This window comes from Fusarium redolens (genome assembly GCF_020744475.1).
Source record: "Fusarium redolens strain MPI-CAGE-AT-0023 chromosome Unknown BKA55scaffold_2, whole genome shotgun sequence".
NCBI classification, from domain to species: Eukaryota; Fungi; Ascomycota; class Sordariomycetes; order Hypocreales; family Nectriaceae; genus Fusarium; species Fusarium redolens.
The window spans coordinates 3,616,574-3,635,102 of record NW_025763665.1 but is presented as its reverse complement, the minus strand read 5'-3'; the positions used below and the strand labels follow the sequence as shown (position 1 = coordinate 3,635,102).

At 48.3% G+C, this 18,529-nt stretch overlaps 7 protein-coding genes across 7 annotated transcripts; 4 read left to right on the top strand and 3 right to left on the bottom strand.

Annotated features, from left to right (window-relative positions):
* Positions 1–108: 108 nt before the first annotated feature.
* BKA55DRAFT_733988 (FAD dependent oxidoreductase) lies at positions 109–1,816 on the bottom strand. Its single transcript, XM_046201244.1, has 5 exons — positions 1,201–1,816; positions 964–1,132; positions 636–906; positions 467–566; positions 109–409 (listed from the first exon to the last, which is right to left on the bottom strand). The coding sequence occupies exons 1-5, from the start codon at positions 1,647–1,649 to the stop codon at positions 358–360; spliced, it is 1,041 nt and encodes a 346-aa protein (XP_046055610.1). The 5' UTR covers positions 1,650–1,816; the 3' UTR covers positions 109–357.
* Positions 1,817–1,942: 126 nt separating this feature from the next.
* BKA55DRAFT_191473 (amino acid permease/ SLC12A domain-containing protein) lies at positions 1,943–4,297 on the top strand. The gene is made up of 7 exons (XM_046185075.1): positions 1,943–2,563; positions 2,610–2,760; positions 2,816–3,058; positions 3,108–3,294; positions 3,348–3,452; positions 3,505–3,867; positions 3,925–4,297. The coding sequence occupies exons 1-7, from the start codon at positions 2,229–2,231 to the stop codon at positions 4,161–4,163; spliced, it is 1,623 nt and encodes a 540-aa protein (XP_046055609.1). The 5' UTR covers positions 1,943–2,228; the 3' UTR covers positions 4,164–4,297.
* A 795-nt stretch (positions 4,298–5,092) lies between these two features.
* BKA55DRAFT_660318 (Pyruvate/Phosphoenolpyruvate kinase-like domain-containing protein) lies at positions 5,093–6,108 on the top strand (the record flags this gene model as incomplete). The annotated part of the gene is made up of 4 exons (XM_046197550.1): positions 5,093–5,149; positions 5,278–5,436; positions 5,476–5,530; positions 5,588–6,108. 4 exons carry the CDS (start codon positions 5,093–5,095, stop codon positions 6,106–6,108), a joined length of 792 nt encoding a protein of 263 aa, XP_046055608.1.
* Positions 6,109–6,245: 137 nt separating this feature from the next.
* BKA55DRAFT_590107 (FAD linked oxidase) lies at positions 6,246–10,886 on the bottom strand (the record flags this gene model as incomplete). The annotated part of the gene is made up of 9 exons (XM_046195040.1): positions 6,246–6,269; positions 6,366–7,433; positions 7,533–7,846; positions 7,958–8,058; positions 8,600–9,097; positions 9,145–9,294; positions 9,562–9,737; positions 9,782–10,646; positions 10,696–10,886. 9 exons carry the CDS (start codon positions 10,884–10,886, stop codon positions 6,246–6,248), a joined length of 3,387 nt encoding a protein of 1,128 aa, XP_046055607.1.
* A 217-nt stretch (positions 10,887–11,103) lies between these two features.
* On the top strand, positions 11,104–12,983 carry BKA55DRAFT_556574 (major facilitator superfamily domain-containing protein). Its single transcript, XM_046191714.1, has 5 exons — positions 11,104–11,217; positions 11,276–11,780; positions 11,835–11,985; positions 12,036–12,691; positions 12,741–12,983. Exons 2-5 carry the CDS (start codon positions 11,306–11,308, stop codon positions 12,911–12,913), a joined length of 1,455 nt encoding a protein of 484 aa, XP_046055606.1. The 5' UTR covers positions 11,104–11,217; positions 11,276–11,305; the 3' UTR covers positions 12,914–12,983.
* Positions 12,984–13,279: 296 nt separating this feature from the next.
* On the top strand, positions 13,280–16,250 carry BKA55DRAFT_191418 (uncharacterized protein). The gene is made up of 10 exons (XM_046185074.1): positions 13,280–13,449; positions 13,533–13,655; positions 13,710–13,798; positions 13,849–13,965; positions 14,013–14,074; positions 14,126–14,611; positions 14,660–14,933; positions 14,987–15,159; positions 15,216–15,402; positions 15,457–16,250. The coding sequence occupies exons 1-10, from the start codon at positions 13,397–13,399 to the stop codon at positions 15,867–15,869; spliced, it is 1,977 nt and encodes a 658-aa protein (XP_046055605.1). The 5' UTR covers positions 13,280–13,396; the 3' UTR covers positions 15,870–16,250.
* Positions 16,251–16,563: 313 nt separating this feature from the next.
* On the bottom strand, positions 16,564–18,301 carry BKA55DRAFT_660312 (aspartate aminotransferase; the record flags this gene model as incomplete). The annotated part of the gene is made up of 7 exons (XM_046197549.1): positions 16,564–16,890; positions 16,949–16,995; positions 17,053–17,134; positions 17,193–17,836; positions 17,893–17,982; positions 18,045–18,083; positions 18,146–18,301. 7 exons carry the CDS (start codon positions 18,299–18,301, stop codon positions 16,713–16,715), a joined length of 1,236 nt encoding a protein of 411 aa, XP_046055604.1. The 3' UTR covers positions 16,564–16,712.
* Positions 18,302–18,529: the final 228 nt, after the last annotated feature.

Sequence of the window (18,529 nt, the reverse complement as noted above, 5' to 3'; positions counted from 1 at the left end):
AATATTTTGTTCAAAACAATATCTTTCTGTAAGAAGACTGTTCTACAAGTCCAAACCTTCCCATTCGCATCTGGATTTGGGTACAAGTTTTCGGCTGTACCAATTGACCTATATCCCCGTCTCTCATACCAGGCCCGAGTGGGAATCTAGATCAATAAGTAGCATTTCTCATAGCTAACTCCAGTTATTTGCCCTAAAAGTTCCTCCATATTTAGCTACAGCAGAGTCCTCATCTGACTGATCCTCGTGGTGCACCGTGTCTAGTAGGAGATGTCTGGCGTTGAGTGGCTCCTCCGTGGCCCTGCGTTCAGCGATATTCATAGCAGCTCCGCCGAATCGCGGTGACGTTGAGTGTCGTTATAATCTGCCTGATGGCCGAAGCAAATCCACAGCAGCTTTGGCCATCCCCCTAAGAGAAGGTTAGCTTGATTAGAGTAGATCATTCATATTTTCAAGTACTGCTTACCAAGAAGCCTGGTAGCCCGAGCCACCTGCGCCGTAGTTGTGAATGACCTTGACACCATACTTTCTCTCCAACTCGATTCTCGCACCACCCTTTCTGCTCGCTGCATTTTCGCCGTCTCGTTAGCCATGGCAAGATCAGGATTTCTAATTCTAGAATAAGAAATGCTTACGTCTGAAGCCCACACCCTGCTTGATGATGCGTAGGTTCTCTGCCCTCCCGAGCTCTGGGACGAGGGCACAGCATCTCTCCTTGATTCCTTGGCCAATAACCGGATCGAATTGTTCATTCGAGTCCCCGTTGAGCCTACAGCCACCCAAAACCACACCCCCGTCTTTTCCTCGAGGAAAGACATGGGTGCTGTGGCTACCTAAGCGCTGACTCGAGCGGAAATACATCTTTGAGATACCTGACGGTGGCGCTTCAACGATATAGACCTGGCCCTGGGAAAGTTGTTAGTATTTAAGTAAACAGTGGTCAGAAATACTTTTAATCTGTACCTTTGCTGGGTATACATGGTGGTCTTCGACGCCCTTCAACGCTAGAGAGCCAAGTCCTGTGCAATTGAAGATGGCCGAAGTGGTAGGGAATCGGCCTGGAATGTCTGACAAGTCGTCTATGATTGCTCGTCGTATCTCAATGCCGAGTTTTGTCGCCTCGAATTGGAGCCTTTTCGTCTTTCAGTTAGCCTTTTCGCACGCTGAGCAATTACTTGATGGAATCCAGGTAACCCTTACCACGGCAAGTATTTCTGCACATTGATAACAAATGTCGAGACTTCAAACCCAAACTTGGTGCCTTGCGGAAGCTCCTCCTTTGGCAGGTATTTGATCCCTCCGACGAGGTCATTGTACCAAATCTTGTTGGTTACTCGACTCAAGAGATTGACATTCTCGATGTTATCCTCATAGACAGATCGCAAGTCCATTGGTTCAATACCACATTCAGGATGAGCCTTGGCCAGTTCCTGGAATTTGAGGTATGTAACACGATCCCATTCTTCTTGGGGGCCATTGTCAGTTGCACTAGAGATCCAGTTTCCGCCAGCCCAGGCTGATGCGTATGTAGGGGCAGAGTCTCCCGGGAGATCTCTGGCGAGAACCACTACATTGCTAGAAGGGTACTGTCTCTTTAGTTCCAGTGCAGTAGTCAAACCGACTACGCCAGCTCCGAGAACGACGTACATTGTTGGCCTTATTGTTGGCTTAGCCTCTGATAGTCGGGAATGTTGATGAGTGGTGGTGTGACAACAAGAAACGCCGGCAGGTGCCTGGGTATTCAGATATCAGTCAGTTACTCTGAAGGGTTTATGTGGTCTAGACAGCACGCATTTCCAGTCATGCTGCAGATGACTACAAGCTAACAGGCCCAATGCCTCGGAGAGCACTCTCCGAAGTCTCGGCACTAGACAAGGCTCTTATCTCCCCAGGTTTATCATTGCGGGGTAACAAGCCCCTGCCCAATTTTGCCACACGTTCCGAATGATATCGAGCCTCATTTTGTCGCCTGACTCGACCCCAGACTCGGAGCCATTCTTGGATAGCTTTGTGGGGTGTCATGGGGTAAGTGGGTAAGATAGCATGACAAGCACCCACCTCGGTGAGCAGGACCGAGGCCATGATAAGGTTCAGTGGCTGCTACTAGGATGAAAGGGGTTGGTCTAGAATCGAATCTTTGTTGATAAAGACCGACATGTCGAACGCATCAACAGCTTTCACTAATCAACAACTTAACAACCGGAAGACACTACAAGGCCTACTTTACAATGACAGAATCATTTGAGAAAGAGAAGACCAACGACCTTGGTGTGGTTGAATCCCAAACGCAGGGTGAAATGGCTCAGCCTAACGAACTGCGAAGAGACTTCAAGCCGCACCAGGTCTTCATGTTCTCAATTGCTTGTGCAATTGGCACAGGACTTGTTATTGGTACAGGCAGTGCTTTGTCCAGAGGAGGGCCAGGCAGTCTCTTGATTGCATACATCCTTATAGGAATCACGGTGTTCTTCGTCATGACTGCCATTGGAGAGATGGCGACTTTCCTTCCCATGAATAAGGGATTTGGAGGCTATGCGACGCGCATGGTTGATCCAGCTCTTGGGTAAGATGATCTCTCTTGTGGCAACCTCCGCACTAACATGCTATAGTTTTGCAACTGGTTGGAACTACTTCTTCAAGTACATCATAGCCACGCCGACAAACCTTACGGCTGCTGGGCTGGTTATCCAATTCTGGAGACCAGATCTGAACGTGGCCATCTGGATCACCATTTTTGGAGTTGCTATTGTAACTGTCAACGTAAGCAGCCCAAATCCTCAGCAAAAGTCCTCCTTTGTATCTAACAAGGCTCCAGATTCTCCATGTCAACAGCTTCGGCGAAACCGAGTTCTGGCTTGGCTTTGCTAAGATCCTCATCATGACGACTCTGATAATCACCACTTTCGTGGTTGCCATGGGTGGCGGTCCGAACCACCATCGATCCGGCTTTCGGTACTGGCAAGACCCTGGAGCGTTTGCCGAATACTTGCTCGAGGGGCCTAAGGGAAGATTCCTCGGTTTCTGGGCCTGCTGTTGCCAAGCGTGCTTCGGGTTCACGGTACGTAGACTTGAAACTTGGCACGACGCTTTACTGATAAGATGGATAGGGCACTGAGGTCGTAGGCATGACTTTCGGCGAGACCCCAAACCCACGGAAGAACGTCCCTCGAGCTGTTAAACAGACCTTCTGGAGAATCGCCTGTTTCTATATCCTGGGCGTCTTGGTGCTTGGCATGGCCGTTCCCTATGATAATGAGCAACTTATTGGCGCCACTAAGCAAAGGACGAGTGGAGGTAAGAAGTCTATAGGACTTTAAGCGATCAGTTGGCTAACATGTCCCTTCTAGCCGCTTCTCCTTTCGTCGTTGCAGTGACTCTGGGTGGCGTCCCCATCTTCGCCGACATCATCAACGGATGCCTGTTAGTGTTTACTCTAAGTGCCGCAAGCTCAGGTATGCCAACTCGTCACTCACCGTGTCTATGTACTTGAACTAATGCTAGTAGACATCTACTGCGCCTCGCGGTCTCTCTACGGTCTCGCCAAAGATGGCCAGGCGCCTAGAATCTTTGCCAAAGCGCGCGAAAACGGCAACCCGATATTCGCTGTTGGCATCACGTCTTTGTTCATCTGCTTGGGGTACATGAACGCCAGCAAGTCTTCTTCGACTGTTTTTGGCTACTTTGTCAGCCTTGTGACCGTTTTTGCTGTTCTCAATTGGGTTGCTATCCTAATTTCTCACATCCGTTTCCGCCAAGCCTTAAAGGCGCAAGGCATCGTCGCAGCTGATCTGCCCTATGTTGGGTTTCTACAGCCATATGGCTCATACTTTTCGTTATTTATCTCACTCTTGGTTATTGTTTTCAATGGTGAGCACCCTCCATTCGCCCAGGAAATAAGAGCAATTGCTAACTAGGATACTACAGGCTATGATGCTTTTATCCCCCACTTCAAGCCCGAGGTCTTTGTCCTCAAGTATCTCGGCACCGTGATCTTCGTTTTCAATGTTGTTTGGTGGAAGATCTCAAAAAAGACTACTTTTTGGTCTGCTTCAGACGTAGACCTCAGCACAGGGAGACGAGAGTGGGAGGAGACGGAGAAGCAGGAGGAAGTCCATTGGGAAGGTGGATTGTGGAAGAATGTTCTCAAGAAGTTTAAGCGATAAAAGCCATGATTACTTCTAGGTATTAGACAACGAAGACCCATCTCTTTACTTGAACATCGTCCTTTGGTGGCATTCGGTCAGATGTAGGAGGTCGGAGATAAGATTGTATACCTCCTTGCCCTACCAGCTTCCGGTTTCCTATCGTGTCAGTCTCTGGAGCTATTAGCATTGGGTACAGAGTCTGCATTATACGCCCAATTTTCGGCAATGATGTTTCCATTGCGAGGCAACAAGGCTTATCTAGTTGCGCTCAAGCTCACTCTTGCATCGGGCTTGCGAAGGAAATACATAATCACCTCAACACTAACAAAGAGACCAATGAGCGCATGAGCCATCGATGGATACTTACGCATTAGATACCAGTCATTGCCCTTTGGTTTGACTTCGGAGGTGATAGGGTTCTGTCATACCTTTGAGCCCGTTCTGGATGCCAGTCTTTGTTCAGCGACTCGTTTACAAAGGAGCTTACTGCCTACTCAAGCATGGGTTGATGGATTTGGCGAATAGGAATGGCCATTGTACAGAGTCTTTCAACAGTGCGACTTTTCTTTATTCAGTCACTATAGACCTCATGACTGTAAGGCGTAATCTAAGGCAGCTGGTAGACAGGCTGATTACCAGACGGAACTATGTTTCTTGTGGTACGTGCTATGTGGCCTGCACATCAGTATCTCTGTGGGTGATTGGCGTGATAAGCCCAACACGAAGGCATTGTCCACCGTGCCAACGATTGCCGAGGGCCGTATCCGGTGTTCGGGGAGCAGTCCCCGAGCCGGAGAGTGGTCTCCGAAGACCGTTTGGAGACTGCGAGCTCAGGGCAGACTGACCATCTAGATAAAGCAAGCGTAGCCAGCCCACCGATATCTAATTAACTTATAGGCCAGGCGCTCAGGTTTGATACAGTCAGTCCACACTTCTGTCTAAGAAAAATGCTCGCTTGCCGGAATACCCTCAAGACAAGGGCTGCCACTGGGCAGCTCTGCAAGGTATGAATGCATCCCCGATTATCCCTACTTACAGCATAACGCAATGTGCTTTTCATTTTCTATCATGAGTTCCTTGGATGGTGTAGAGAAATTCGCACCTGCTAAGTGCTGATGATATAAACCTCCAGGCCCTTGGTGTACGACTCGTCACAAACCCTCAAGTAGTGCAACTGGCCAAGAACGCAAGCTTCGATAGTCTTTTCATCGATCTGGAACATTCGACACTTTCTCTCGACGACGCTGGCAAGCTATGTGGTGCTGGACTTGCTCTCGGCATAACGCCCTTTGTACGAGTGCCACATCAATGCGGCAATGGATTCGTCCAGAAAGTCCTCGACGCAGGTGCTATGGGAATAATCTTTCCTCATGTACAGAACGCAGGTGAGCAACATATGATGCGGATGTTCTATCTGCTCTACTAATAGACACTCCACCTAGATGAAGCAAAGGCAGCTGTGGCCATCTCGAAATACCCTCCGCAAGGCTGTCGTTCAATCACTGGCCAACTGCCCGCCTTATCTCTCAAGTCCTTTCCTCAGCCTGACGTGATCCGCGAGACCAACGAGCACGCGTCAACAGTGTTTGTCATGATAGAGAACGAGGGAGCCGTCCAAAGAGTAGAGGAGATCGCCGCCGTGGAGGGAGTCGACGTTGTACTGGTTGGATCCAATGACTTGGCCATCGAGCTTGGTGCCCCTGCCGATTTTCGCAGCGATAGATTCCGCCAGGCTTTGACACGAGTGAGCAAAGCATGCAGGAAGTATGGAAAGGTTATGGGTCTTGCAGGTATCTATGACACGCCTGATATTCACGACTGGGCCATTCATACGCTGGGTGTGCGTTTCATGCTATGCCAGCAGGATTCAGGGTTGATCGCGGGCGCTGCAACGAAATGCTTGGCTGCTATAGAAATTGTTGAGAACACCCCTTCATCAAAGGCGACGAATGGATCTACTTAAATAGCACATCGCAATAATTTTCATCTGACGTTGTCTCTCTGCATTTGACAAGCTCTAACTTTACTTGCTCTTCGTCTTCGCCTTCTTCCACCGCCTTTCATTCTCCGTTTCTGTGAGAGGGCAAATCACTTTCTAATTTATGCTGCTTGCATACGTATCACCTTGTCACAATTCAGTATACACAATGGGTCAAAGGCATTCTTCATCTGTGCCCTCGAGTTAGTATCACATCACCCTTGACAGTCCAAAATGCTTACCGATCGCATCGTATCCACAGCTTCTTTACCAAGTTCCTTCTCTAGGTAATCTCTCTTCACAAGCCCAACACCATGTTCACCCGTAGCTGTACCCTTCATCTCGATGGCCTTATCAACCATTCGGTGAACCACTCCTTCAGCTATATGACGCTTCTCCTCGGGGAAGAGCAACAGGGTATGGAAGTTTCCGTCGCCGACATGCCCGACGATGGAGCCGAGTAACCCCGTTTTCTCGATATCGGCTTTGGCAAACTCTACAATATCAGGAAGCCTGCTGAGGGGAACGGCAACGTCTGTAGTCCAGACTTTGTCAGTTGGTGACTTTCTCATGGCGAGCATACTCCAGAGGGCGTTCTTCCTTGCGGACCATAATTCGTTGCGCTCAGTCTCATCGGAGGCGAAGGTGTATGCCGTGCTGTGGTTTCGTTTCGTGATCTTTCCAACTTGTTTGGCGAGGTGGTCCACGATGAACTCATCGCTGCCAGTGAACTTGAAAAACAGTGTTGGGTCTTCTTTCCACTTCAGTCTCGTCAAACCAGAGTCATTGATGCTCTTCATCTGAACTTCATCAAGGATCTCGACTGCTGCAACCTGGATACCGTTGGAAAGAACTTCTCGGACTGCCGAAGCCGCGTCTCGTAGCGTTGGAAAGGTACACACAGCCACTGCCTCGCAAGGCGGCTTGACTGCCAGTTTTAGTGTAGCTTCCGTGACGAGACCAAGGGTTCCCTCGCTTCCGATGAAGGTCCTCGTCAAATCATATCCCGCGCTTGACTTTCTAGCACGTTGACGAGTCTTGATAATCGTGCCATCAGCGAGAACTACTGTGAGTGATAGAACCCAGTCTTTCATGGTCCCATATGCAGCTGCGTTCGTTCCAGAACACCCTGTTCCAACCATTCCTCCTATCATGGCGCCTGGCCCAGGGTCGGGAGGGAAGAACAGACCATGGACTGCTAACTCCTCATTTAGGTCCATCCAACCAATGCCAGGTTGAACGACACAGTCGAGGTCATACTTATTGAGCTCCACAATGTTGTTCATTCGACCAAAGTCGATACATATGCCCTGCAAATGGGGTATGTATTGGCCTTCAATCGATGTACCACCCGAATATGGCGTCACTGGTAATCGGCGCCGGAAGCATATCTTCATCAGCTCCGAGACCTGCGCAGTTGTCTCTGGATAGAGGACAACATGTGAGAGAATGGCAGACTCCTCGGTCCAGGCATACGACTGGTAGTCTGAGCCAGAATGGGTAACGAGATCTGTGCGTTCGGTCGAGACGTTCTCGGACCCCAGTATTGCAGTGAACTCTTTGCAGGCAGCTTGAATATTTGATGCCGATAGATCGTGCTGTATTGTGGGGGTATCAAGAAGCGATTGTGTTGATGATAGCTGTCTCTTTGTTGGAAGGCTGTTGACACTAAGCGCTCCAGCCATGCCGACTGTTAATGCTGCCAGTCCCAGTACGTATAGCCCTGTGTGGTCTAGATCAGTACTTTGTCTATGAATGTAATGAAAGACTTGCCTTTGCTGCTTCTTTGCCATTCTGTCGATCCTGAAGTATGTGCTTGTGATGTATTCGAAACTGGCCGAAAGTGTTGAGCTGGTAGTCGAGTCTGGGAGGAAGCTGGCCGTGAACCAAAAGGTCGTACCCAGCGTAACGATCTGCCTGGAGCCCACATGACAGCTTAGGTAGATCGCAGAAATTTCTAGTGCTGAGAGCAAAGCAATTAAGAGATTTAATTTACATAGAAGCAATTAGTTTCAATTTATTATTAAAACCTCTTTCATTTGAGAATCACTTATGTACTCTACTCCATTCTCTTATCCGACTCGTCGATGAGGTTCCACCGTTCCAAGGAACTTCGGGGATGGTGGTGCCTTCGGCTATGGACTGCAGATCATAAGCAGCGCACTTTGAGCCCTTCGGCTATGGACAGTACCATTCCCAGGGAGGCAATTTCCCTTTCCAAAGTAGCAGAACAGGCTATTGGCTCTAGCCGAATCCCTTCAGCCCATGCTATGGCAAATCATAGGTTGGTAGACCTCCGATCCCCGCACTTGCTCAAGACATCAATCGCGTTTAAAACAATGCCAAGAATATGGACTTCCTGCGTTCCAGCCGAGGAGCACGATCTCATACGCCAAAATTACGATCAAGTCTCTCACAACGCGTTTATTGATCTATAGGCTCAGTACTTGCTATTCCCAGGTCGGCCAGAAAGTACATAGCTTGATACTGGAAAGAGTCAGGATGCGGGAACTCCATGTCATCACTTGATTGCACACCCGAAAAGACACCGTTTGCCAAGTATGTCGGCCAAAACCCGCCTTCGTCAAGTCCTGAGTTTTGGTCAAATGCAAAATTGGGGTCTTCAAAACTTGTCGCGTTATATGTGGCTTGGCCACCTGATGTAGTAATTGTCGGGATCTCATGCCTTAGATCGGTGCTGTTCACCGTCTCTGAGCCTGTGACCCCGCCAGTTATGTCATCATCATGTAGGTTGGTAGGTGGTCTCTGCGCTTCTACCGTATCGACAGGAGCTGGGCGGTTCAGAATATCCATGAAGAAGTTCTTGATCCATCGCGCGAGGATATACACTGACTCAAACTGTTTGAGAGCCAGTAATCCAGGCCGGATCTTGACAAAGATCTGGTCACTTTTAGGCGCTGATGCTTTGGCATCAACTGCAAGAGCCATCATGGCCGAGAATAGAGCGGAGACACTACACAATGTTAGAACAGGAGTGTTTTTATACAGTAGGTGACTTACTAGATCATGGGGAAGTGCTCTGGTGTCCAGAAAAGCAAGGAATTCTCTACCAGGTTGAAAATTTGGGCTGCTGCATCAAGAACGGGCTTGACCTCCTTAGACGCGTTACACTGCCTTTGTAGCCTCTGAGAGAGATTTATCACATAGTAACTAATGAATCAGCTTCGTGTTCGGCAACCGAGAGCTTGACACGTACTGATAACAGACTTTCAGTGTCAGGCTTAGATGATGATTACCGTTGGAGAAATTCAATGCCTGGCACGATTCATGCCAGGTTTGCAGTGTTGATTGGATATCCCTCATGGCCTCGTGGAGAACACGAGCTTCTTTGCACAGAGGAAGACGGGATGGTGAGCAGTGGGAGAAGTACAATCGAGCCACTATTCCGTCAGTATTTCCCAGGACGATCTTGAGGACTTGAGTGTATGGGCAGTCTTACTAGCTTTACTCAACTTGACCTGTGATATCATGTACTGTACCGTCTCTGGAGCTTCTTCAGGAAAGTCTTCCTCGACGAGTTCTTCGACGTCGTGATCATTATCATTGATGATCATCGGTGTACCGGTAGAGATGGCGATCTGACGATCGCGCACCTGATTTGTTAGTCACTGTTCTCTGTAACTGGAAAAGAACTTACATAAAGACACCACCAGATGCGCTTCCACCGCGACCTTTCCTCTGGTAGCATCTTACTGTTCTTTGTGCTTCTGTGATACCCAGTACACTGAGCGGATCGTATCGCAGCAGCGAGCCACCAGTGGCAATCACGATAAGCTGCTGGACTTCCGAACCAGTAATGGAGTAAGTAGGACGATAGTATCATGTGTGTTCGACCCGATTCTCGATCAGCGTCAAAGGCCGCACTAGCTTTGTTGTACAGGGCATTGTTGGCATCCCATCGAGTACTGTAACCCATGAGATGCAGTACCTCTGGATCACAGTGCAACGATGCAACAAAAAGGACACTTTGGAGTAGAGTACCAGACATAGTTCCGTCCTCAAGAGACGAAAGGAAATACTCTCTCCCAAGGATTGGACAGAAGGCGTGGAATCTCTCGAAGTAGACTTTTATCAGTCGGTCTAACAGTCCTGGTGAAGGAAGGTCGGACAAGCCAATCTTGTCGCGAGATAAGGATGGTCGGCTACTGACGCTCTCTCTTCTCGTGTCTCGGGTTACACTTTGAACTGTTTCGTTACACTCCCCAATCGGTCGATGGACGCTGGTGTGACCTGGAGTGTAACCTCTCATGACATAAGAGGCATACCAGCTTTCACCAACGACGCTTGGTTGGGCGTTGGGGCTGGCATGCTGGTCAGAAGAAGGCCTTGTGATAGTCGAATCGCTCGATTGTTGCATTGAGCTGCCGTTCTGTTCTCCTCCTGTTAGGGAGCCTCCAGTAGTCAAACCCATGGATTCATCCTCGTTGTTCGGGTGAATGCTGGGGCTGTCCGAGCTGCGAGAATCAACGTCTGGCAATAGCGTGTATCTCCCATCGGGCCCTCTAACGACAAAGATCAGGCTTTGGTCGCTGCGAAATGTCAAAAACTCACCTTCGACGACGTGACTGAATGAGTGTGCACTGCTCATGGTGGCCACTCTTCCTGCAAGCTGAGCATGGCACCCCAGTTACAGATCCATCGCACTTTGTTCGTCTCCGATTGCAACGCTCACAAGCCGTGCCTCTTTTCCGGCCGTGATTGGGCGTTCGCCTGGTCCGTTGTGAAGGGCTTCCTTGATCCATTGCGCCCAATTATGATGAGTAGCTCATAACCCTCCTGATAATGCATAGTTGCCCTTCCCCGCCTGGGGAATGCCATCCAACAGTGGGCCCGGGGTGAAGGATGCAGTCTACCCCGCATATTTATCACGCTAAATTGATTCAAGCTTAACCGAGATGTTTGTTTGCGCGGAGATGATCCCGGGAATTACCATAGCCGATGGCCATCCCCGACATCGGTTGTGGTTAGCCATTGCAGATCCTCCATCCTTCACGTTACCCTTCTCAAACCAGAAAGCTATCAAATGAGACAAGGGTTAGTGGCGATCTTGGCCTGGAATGCACATGTATAAAAGTAACCCCAGACTTCCCCGGATCCGATCGATACTTGCATGAGCTCATTCTGCCAGTAGCATCTGGCCACTGTCTTCTTCACTATAGCAATGGCAAAAAACACCACATCTCACCCAGAGATTGGCATGTCTCACGAAGAAAAACATGACCTAGAACAAATTGAGGCGAAAGATCATGAGCAATCAACTCACGACACCAAATTCGAGAAGCGAGTTCTTCGAAAAATCGATACTCGCCTATTACCTATCCTCGGATGTCTTTACACCATCGCTCTCGTCGACCGATCCAACATTGCGGTTGCTCGCATCTCAGGCATGGATGAAGACCTCGACCTCGCTGTTGGTAATCGCGTGTCTATCGTCTTGATGGTTTTCTTCATCGGGTACATCATTTTCGAGATCCCTAGCAATGCCTTCATTCACAAGCTTGGGGCCGCGAATTGGCTTGCCTTTCTAGCTTTTGCCTGGGGCTTGGTGTCCCTTGGCATTGGCTTCTTGAACAATTGGGCGGGTCTCGCTGTACTCAGGGCTCTTCTTGGCGTGTTTGAAGCTGGTTTCTTTCCAGGTAACTACCAATTTTCCCAAATTTGACGTGGAAACCATACTGACTAGCTTCCAGGCTGCGTATACCTTGTGTCATCCTGGTACAAGCGCTACGAAGTACAGAAGCGTATGGCGGGTTTCTTCTTGACAGCTTCTGCGCTGTCAGCATTCGCCAACATTCTTGCATACGGCCTCATTCAGATTTCCAAGACTCATCATTATAAAGGGTAGGCATTCTTCATCTATCCACTCTCAATCTGACTGCTCACCAGTACAGATGGCGCTGGATCTTCATCATCGAAGGCGCCATCACAGTCGTCGCCGGCATTGGCTCATGGTTCATCATCGTCGACTTCCCCGACTCCGATAAAAACACATTCCTCACCCCCGAAGAACGCGCCTTCGTTAAAGAACGACTCGCTGAAGATCGTGGCCCTGAAGAACGAGAGAAGGTGACGATGAAGATCATTGGCCAGACAGCTACTGACTGGAAACCATGGGCTTTTTCGCTGATGTACATGGCCGGTGCCGTTGGAGTCTACGCCTTCTTGTTCTTCCTACCTATCATCCTACGAGGTGGTCTTGGATACTCACTTGAGCTTTCGTTTATTCTGAGCACGCCGCCATCGCTGTTTGCAGTAATCGAAGCCATGGGTATCTCGTGGCTTGCCGACAAGACGAGGCTGCGAGGACCATTCGTCATCTTCCAAGGTCTTATTGGCATCATTGGGCTATGCATGACTGGCTTTCTCAATGCACCGACTCCTCGTTATGTCGGCACATTTCTCGGCGTCGCTGGCGCTAATGGCCTGGTTGTGACGACACTTGCGTGGCAGGCCAACAACATCGTCGGTGATGCTCGACGTGCTGTATCCACGGGGTTCCTTATCAGCATGAGTGGTGTTGGTGGAATTTACTCGAGCATGGTCTTCCGTAAGTTACCAGTCCTTCATTCGGCACGTCTTAGCTAACATGAATGAAGGCCAACAAGATGCACCTAACTATATCCCGGGACTCGTTGCTGTCATGGCCATCAACGTTGCTGCCGTCGTCGTAGCTGCGTTGACAATGCTTATGCTCCGACATAATAATCAGCAAGCAGATAAGGGCAAGTATTTATGCGAGGGGCGAGAACGGTTCAGGTATACATTGTAGAGCTCCTAGTATTTTAGTTTAATTTCAAATGTCGTTCATCACTAAAGCAAGCATTTTACGCCAGAAGAACATAAATATTTAGTATAATTTATATAGGATAAGATAAATTATTCCATATAGAATAGATTTACATCTACTAAAAAATAGAAGATGGTATCAAAAGTATAACCCCCGACTTTCTTTTATCAGAAAAGGTTTAATATACAAGATAAATACTAAGGACTAATTACAAGTAGTAAAACGAACCATCTAGATACCGGGTAGGAGACGCTGTCATCGAATTCCGGCAATACGATAATCCGCCAAGTTTTAGCCCTTCGTACCAACATTAGCTTTGCCATGACTCGTCAGCTAACCGTGATTTCCCTTTCGTTGACTTCATTTAAAATTGAGCATATAGATTCTCTCTAATTGCATTGTAATACGTACAGCGAATAAGAAGAAGAAACACAACAGATACCGATACACAATACAGGCATTCAAATGAACCCGCAATCTACGCCCCCACAGCAGGGAAAACGCAACAAGAATATTGCGTGAGTAGCTCTCAATCCATGATAAAAACCGCTCCTTTCAGGAAATGATGAAGCAATTACTAAATACCCACAACATCTTCCAGTTGTTTGCAATGCCGTGAACGAAAAGTTCGTTGCTCAGGTACCTGTCCATGCGCGAACTGTACGCGTCGCTCAACAGACTGCGTGTTTGAGCAGGAAGATCGCAAGGTTGTTGTATCTGAGAAGTGAGTGCATCTAACTGCACTGATAAAGGCGAATCTTGCTAAGAATTATGGTAGCTTGCTCAATGATTTGAAGCGAAAGGCAGAGGATTGGGATGAGGCGCAAAAACAGAAGAAGAACAAAACCTCTGCGGGTACGAGTACAAGTGAGAATAGTTATCATTTGACTTGAAGTTTACTGACAACTTTGCTCAAGATATAGCGGTTACAGCGACCGCCCCAAGAACGAGTGTCGACGATGGCCTACCACAGATGACCAATCCTCTACTGACGCCCTCATCTAAGTTTGTTGTAGACCACCAAGGCAGGAAACGTATGTTGATCTGACCTCTCAGCTGATCTTGAGACTAAGTGGTACAGGTTTTCTAGGCCCTTCGTCTACATGGGCATACAGTCACCATGTAATGGGCATGATCAGAGAGGTACTTTTGTCCAAACAAAACAATCCCCGTTTCATGCTAACGCAGGCTCAGTATGTGGGCCATGAGCTCTCACCCGAAGTACCACTAAACCACGATGGTGTTGCTTTCAATATTGAGCTTCCTAGTATGAAGCAATCTGAACTTGTTGTCAACATCGAAAGCCTGCCTTCTCTGGACTATGCGCTATATCTCACCAACACCGTCAAATTCCACATAGTCCAAACTTACCACCTATTTGACGAGCAGAAATTCATACCGGCCCTCCTATCACTATACAACGATGGACCACCGCCGGTGACTGCTGAGAACAGGATGTGGTATGTTCAGTACTTCCTTATCATGGCTCTTGGCAAAGGACTGCTTACCCGCGGCATGTCTAAAGCTGGTTCACCGGGGAGTGAGTATTTCATGAAAGCAATGGAGCTTTTCCCAGATACCTATGGACTGTACATAGATCCTATCCTGTCGATTGAAGTATGCTGCGGCCTTGCTTTATATCTCCAGGCTGTTGATCACCGCAACAGTGCTTATGTCTATGTAAGTACCCCTTCTCCTTGGATCACGGATACTAATGGCATTCTGTAGCTTGGGATGGGTTTGAGAATAGCGCTCAGTCAAGGTCTGCATCGAGATATTGCTGGAGAATCCGCCGACGACCCTGAAGTCAGGCGATATCGCAATGCATGGTGGACACTGTACATCCTCGACCGGAAGTTCTCATCGTTGATGGGCGCCCCAAGCTCTGTTCAAGATAGTGATATCTCTGTCCCGATTCCAGGGGATCAAACAACGCCTCGAAGGTCAAGCTCATTGGAAATGCATATCAAGCTATCAAGGCTCAAGACCAAGGTCCTCAACAGTTTGTCATGCCCACCACTGAATATGTGACGCCAGAGAACTGACAAAAGCTAGCAATATACGGCATCGATGGAAAACTGGATGTCTCGTTCCCGAAAAACACCATGAGTATATTGAGGGAACTCGCTGCGCTAGGAGCCGAGCTCAACTCAGCTCCTGATCTGAAGTTGGACAGTCAAAGTCCACTATCGCGCGTCTCTGCAACCCTAAACCTATGCTATCATCAGGTTAGCCCGACAAATTACCTTCCCTTCGTATAAATGCTGAAAATTAACGAACCCAGTGCATCGTGCTTGCTACGAGACCTCTCCTCATGTGTATTTTAAGGGACAAACTGGAGATGAGCAGACATGATAACAACGCCAACTACGAGATTGTCGAGCCTGTCAAGGCTTTAGTCAGGACCTGCTACGACTCAGCCCATAAATCACTTCGCATCTTGACTACACTTCAGTCGCAGGATCTTCTAGGTATGATTCCCCTAATCTACTACCTTGCCGCAACGACAAGCTAACGCATCAAAGAGCTCTTTCTCCCCTTCGACCTCGACCATGCATTCTCGGCTGGGTTCGTTCTGGCACTTATATTCGCCATCCAACCCTTCCCAGACGCAGCCGGAGAGTCTTCCTTTGAACTAACAAGGAATATCCTTGACGCTCTGATAGCAGGTGGGAATCTACCTGCACGGTTTCGGCGCCAGGAACTTGAGCGTCTACATGATATGTTGCATCTGATCGACCGACAAGGCATTGTAACACAGTCGCAGGGTCAAGAAAACGACTGTATTTCTGTCTTGGGAGAGCAGGGAATATCGCCGAACCAGATACTCAATGTTGCCAGTTTGCTCGATGGGCATACGAATATTGGTGCGGATCTTGATGACGTTAATGGTTGGCTATGGGAGGTCACTGGTTTTGAGGGTCTTCCTCCAGTTTGAACATGTCTTGCAGGAGTCGATATGATTTACAGGGTGTTTCTAGCTGTTGATATTTTCCCCGTCTGACATTATCACATCGAGAAGTCTTCCGGCTTAGACCATATAATTTGCTTCGTCAAGATTCCATTGTTTATTTCCAAGATTGGCATCAGAGTGGTGGCGTGTAGGCCGTGTTGATCTCGTGTCAGTGAGATCCACTGGTTCTACAATAGGAGATTTCTCGGTTAGCCGAACGAGCCAAGCCAGGCCGCCCGCATGTTCTGTTTCTTGCCCCAGAATCCCCCACTGATCTTGTCTAGTAACATGACCTGTCTGATAAGCTCAGATTGAGGGGTTAACCTTAGTCCCCGGTAATCAGGCCATGACGATAATCGGTCTGGGGCACCGAGCTCAGCTAAACAAGCTCGGGCTGGCGCACCGAGCCTAGACAAGCCCAGCGTTTGGGTTCTCCGAGAATAAGATAAGTGCAGCGCATGCTTATCATTCATCATGCACGTTACGCTATCTACAATATTGTCTCCAATAAATTTGGTTCTACACCCTTCACTGTTTGAGGCCCTGTGCCCACAAGATCAAGGGAAGACTTGGTTACCCAGCACGCCGGAAAGTGGTCTCCGAAATCTCGGGAAATTTAAAGCTTCATGCAAACTCTAGTCCCCTTGTAGTTTTGAAGCCTTGCAGCTTTATTCAGCATATCCTGGGCGTTTAAGCACGACAAATGCACGGATCAAAACTGTTTTTTCACCAATAAGCCGCAAAAGGTCTGAAGTTGTGATGGCCTTCCTATTTTTATTCATCTTTCTCTACTGTGAGGTTCTTTGCATTTACCGTCCCAGGAGGTCTTTATATATGATGTTGGATGGGTGTTTCCGAAGCCCGTACCACCTCATCGATGCTTGACGCTACATACTTGATGTTCCGCTCGTTGAGACCAGGGATGGTTATGCGACCATTGGGAACCAGGTAGATGTGATATTTGGTCTGTAGAGTCTTACATTGCTTCGCAGTCAATGGCAACAAACTTGCATTTATTAGTATACCAGCATAGCCATTGAAAGGTCGTGGTAGAGAATGCTTACCTAAATAATCCTGTCCCGCGAGTTATGATCTCCCAGTTTCCTGGGGTCTGCGAAAATAGTCAGTTCGCGGCGCCTAGGTTATACACCGAATTAGCTTATCTCACCTTATGAACATCGTGTAAAAGATGGAATAGCTTTTCTCGAAGCGCGCGCAGTCGTTGATGAATAGTATTGAGCTCTTTCCTCCTGTAAGAATCGTGTGAGTATTCTCTTGGCAGCGATATCTAAAACATTAAAGGCTTACCACATTGACTCGCGCGTAGGATCTGACAAGATCGTGGTCACGAGTCGGGCTCCGTATGCTGGTGAAGACGAGAACTCAGATCGAATCAAGAATCGAAGCTGATCATGCACAGCCGATGCGACGTGAGATGTAGTACAAATAGCGTGAAGAGCACCGACTCTTTCCCCGTAGAGGCCAAAGCTCTTTGAGAAAGTCTGGCAAGCCAAGAGTTCAAAGCCTTCCTGGGCAAAATGGCGTAAACCGAACACGTCTTCGTCTAGGCCGTTTCCAAGACCCTGGTATGCCATATCAAATAAAGGTAATAAGCGCCTTGCCTTCATTTCCTTTGCCAAGGTCTTCCACTGATCCTGAGAGAAGTCCGCTGCAGTCGGATTATGACAACAAGCCTGAAGGATGAAGATATTGCCTGGTGCCGCTCCACGAACAGCTTCCAGCACGCTGTTCCAGTCCACACGACCGGTATTAGGGGAGTAATGCCTGTATGGTTGGAAGCTGAGGCCAGCAAGCGCGCACATTGGCTGATAATTGCCCCATGTGGGTGTTCCCACATACACCGTCTTCTCCATGCCTTGGATTGAACGGCTTAGGAACATGAGAGCGATATGAATTGACCCTGTTCCGGATATGGTCTGTACAGAAGCGACCTAAATAGTTGTGAGAAACTTGTACATATTGCATGTAGGCTCCCGCGATGACATACTCGGCCTGACTCTAAAATGTTGGAGCCATTTCCAAAGACGATTCGCGCAGCATTACGCAAGTATTCGGCATTACCTGTCGTAACTTGGTACTATCAATGAACACTCATCAGCTCTGTCTCTTGGTTGATTGTCCGCCATTTGCTCATCTTACATCGTGATTGGGGTTTGTCACAGCAAGATGATCTTTCGCCTGTTGAATAGTTAGTCTCGTTGGTCTTGACAATGAAAGTAAAGATGATTGGGTAACAATACATCTTTCAAAGCCTTCAGCTCGTGATAAAGACCTTGTTCATTACGGTAGATCCCGACGCCAAGGTCGACTTTATTGGGATCTGTATCGCCATCAGCTCGAAGCTTGAGCTCATACATAACATCGGGCGCGCCCTGCTGCACATTGTCGAAGAACATGTTGGCGAAGGAGTGAGTTATGTCTTGTATATGCTACTAGAAGCATGAAGTCTCGGATTCTGAAATGGGCCCAACTTTGTCGTTCGCTTTTATCCTTCATTCTATCAACCATACAGTAATCGACTCAATTCACACGTTAAAATTATGGACCCGAGCTGTGTCAAACCGAGCTTAGCATCGGACCCCTCTCCCCGAAGCTAACAAAGCCAATTCACTAGCCTTACTGTG